The sequence below is a fragment of the Gymnodraco acuticeps genome, unplaced genomic scaffold, assembly GCF_902827175.1.
Source record: "Gymnodraco acuticeps unplaced genomic scaffold, fGymAcu1.1, whole genome shotgun sequence".
Classification (NCBI taxonomy): Eukaryota; Metazoa; Chordata; class Actinopteri; order Perciformes; family Bathydraconidae; genus Gymnodraco; species Gymnodraco acuticeps.
In genome coordinates, this window is record NW_022989843.1 from 2,993,618 (window position 1) to 2,996,399 (window position 2,782).

General features: G+C 36.7%; 1 protein-coding gene across 1 annotated transcript; it reads left to right on the forward strand.

Moving 5' to 3' along the window:
• Positions 1 to 369: 369 nt before the first annotated feature.
• LOC117561084 (three-finger toxin MALT0070C-like) lies at positions 370 to 2,048 on the forward strand. Its single transcript, XM_034238322.1, has 3 exons — positions 370 to 1,184; positions 1,524 to 1,625; positions 1,722 to 2,048. Exons 1-3 carry the CDS (start codon positions 1,139 to 1,141, stop codon positions 1,868 to 1,870), a joined length of 297 nt encoding a protein of 98 aa, XP_034094213.1. The 5' UTR covers positions 370 to 1,138; the 3' UTR covers positions 1,871 to 2,048.
• The last annotated feature ends 734 nt before the right edge of the window (positions 2,049 to 2,782 follow it).

Below are 2,782 nucleotides of genomic sequence, written 5' to 3' on the forward strand. Positions count from 1 at the left end.
AGTCTTTTTTTACTCAACAAAGTTCATGTAACTGCTGGAGTATCTAATGCTACTGTGCTTTAGATTAAACTAACAAACAGTGGGCTAATGTAAAGTAGTTTAAGTGTGCTTGACATCCACCAGCTGTAACAACTAAACTGCAGTCAGATTCTAACGACTGCAGTCGTTTCACACAGAGGTCAAGGGATAGACGATAGGAGCTGATTTTTGGACTATTCGACTGCAACCTCGGACATTCTGTTTTGCTGTCAAATATTTGACATGTGTGGCTTTCCCAGCTCACATGACACGAGACAACACACCCTTGTTTGCATGATTTGCTCTCCCCTCTTTGTATTTTGAAGTCCTTGAATGTGTACATGGCACATATGAGTCATTAGCTAAAATATTAATAAAATATGTTAATAAATCATGTATTTTACTTCAGCAGAAGAGGACTGTGAGAAGGAAGTTCAGTGCTGAGTGTGTGGCATAAAGCTACTGAAGGCCAAGAAAGGACTATGGTGATGTTGTGTACATGTAAATAAACGTGTTCTGAAATGTTCTCAATGCTGAGAGAAAAAGTAATTAGTTGGAAATGAAATACATGTAACTGGGTCTCGGTTGAGCAACAGGTATGACCCAAAATAAATTAAACTCGAATTTGCAGTATTTTTATTTAAAAATAGAATGTGGACAAAATTGTAATAATATTAGTTGTGTTTTACTTGTCCAGAATATAATATAATTACAATGTTGCATTCATTTGGACTCATTTAGTCATTGATATGAATGCAATTGAAACAATCCAAAAGCTTATCAAATAAAGTGAATGTGCGAATGTCATAACATCTGATTGGTGTGCATTGGTGATATGTGACATGCAAGTTATTGAACAAAACTATATAATCTTTCAATAAAATATCAGTTATCAAAAAAGGTGTACCACATAAGGCACTCTCATTAACAGAAATAAACAGAAACCGGTTTGGTGCACGGCTGTCTCTGGGTGTGATCACTTTGGGAGGAGGCTAGTGAGGGAAATAAGTTTTCATGTTTGAAGGACTATAAATTGGAATAGCATTGACGGGGTTGTCATTTTCCCTCCAGTTTTTCTCCTACACAGGTTATTTAAGGTGTGATTTCCTCTCTGTTCAAGATGCATTTTTATGGAGCTCTGATCCTCTTCATGACACTGTCTGCAGGTAAAAACAACTGATGTATTGGCTTCATGTTGAAACACAAAGAAATGTACGTTTTTTCGAAGTTATCATGATGGTGACCTGGAATTATGTCGCAGTATAGTTTGATATGGCACATTCTTTTATAATGAATTTAAAGGCATGTATTTTTATCAGATTAAAAAATATTTAGTTGTGCATCCATACTTTGATTTAATAGACCTATTTTCAGAAACTGCAACTAAGCAAAAGTATTGGAAGCAAAATACATTTTTATTGTGATTTTTGGAGGATGGTGATAAAAAGAGCATTACATTATGTGTATCCTGAACAATGTTTGCACTTTTCTCAATTTCTGTATAGCCTATGGGTTGAAATGCCACACATGTGTTGCAAGTGTTGGCTGCTCAGCGGTGATGACTTGTCCTTCCGGATTGAACCGTTGTGCCAGCGTCGAGTTATTGGGTGAAATAGCACTTCAAATAGATCATCAGTGCTATATTTCTCTTCAAATGCTTGGTGGCTTGTTTAAACTGAGTTTCTTTATATCGCACCTTGCAGGTTTGAAAACCAAGAGTTGCATGACCAGCCAGGCATGTGTTGAACCCATTAAGTGCTGTTTCTACGACCTGTGTAACAGCGCCATGCCCGCCGGCAGCAGTCCGCTCCTCCTGCTGCTCTCCTCGGCCATCATCACTGTCTTTCTCTGAGGCTCCGGAGCAGCTACCGCTTAACTAAATGTGTCTTCTTTTTTTGGAACCCTAGAAGAATAAACACATTTCCGGACGTATAAAAGCTGTAAATGAATAATAATAATAATAATAATAATAGATTACATTTGTATAGCGCCTAATGCATCTCGACATTTGTTCAATAAAAGACAACATTATGGATGATTATGTAATTGTTTAATTGATTTGTTCTGCATTTCACATTAGGCTACTATAGCAACGGCAGTTTTGTCATGAAGCCATAATAAGAAACATGGGTGACAAAACAGGACATAAAACATTAACACTATTGAGGAAATTTATAAATTATATGTAAATGAGCAGATCAGCGGACTAAGATGTTTGGACTGTGAGTTACTTTTGATCAACAGGTCAACACAAGCATAAATAAAAAGACAGAAAACATTCAGGAGATAGCTTTAGAGAGCTCTCTCCTGAAAGACTGAGAGGCTCCGATTACCTCAGCTCAATGCGGTAAAGGCACACCTTTATATGATCATTATAGTTCTAAAAAAAAAAAAGAGAATAGACGAAAAACAGGTATAAAATACTATATGACAGTACAAAAAAGTTGTTATTAATAAACAAGAATACAGTTTGAAAGGGGAGTGATTTGTAAAATATCCATAAAGAAAAAGAAAATCTGTTTACAGTTCTGTTTCATATGTTGAGAGATGTATCCATAGATCTCTTCAAGTTGCTCTCAAAGTGCACCAGATTGATGCTTTTAACTTCAATATTTAAAAAAAATATCTTGCCGGCAGAAAATTGGTCAGGGCCGGACCTATACGTCAGTCAAAGCTCAGCGTTGGTAAGGAAGAGACAGGACAGGCAGAGAGAAAGAGAAAGAGAGAAAGTGATGGAAGTCAGGGAGGAACTGCAGGTACAGTC

What these genes read in the sequence shown, in the direction of transcription:
- LOC117561084 (XM_034238322.1), top strand. Translation starts at nt 1,139, where the DNA reads ATGCATTTTTATGGAGCTCTGATCCTCTTCATGACACTGTCTGCAG. An exon ending in CTTCATGACACTGTCTGCAG is followed by an intron (nt 1,185 to 1,523) that starts GTAAAAACAACT and finishes ATTTCTGTATAG; the next exon opens with CCTATGGGTTGAAATGCCAC. An exon ending in TGCCAGCGTCGAGTTATTGG is followed by an intron (nt 1,626 to 1,721) that starts GTGAAATAGCAC and finishes CGCACCTTGCAG; the next exon opens with GTTTGAAAACCAAGAGTTGC.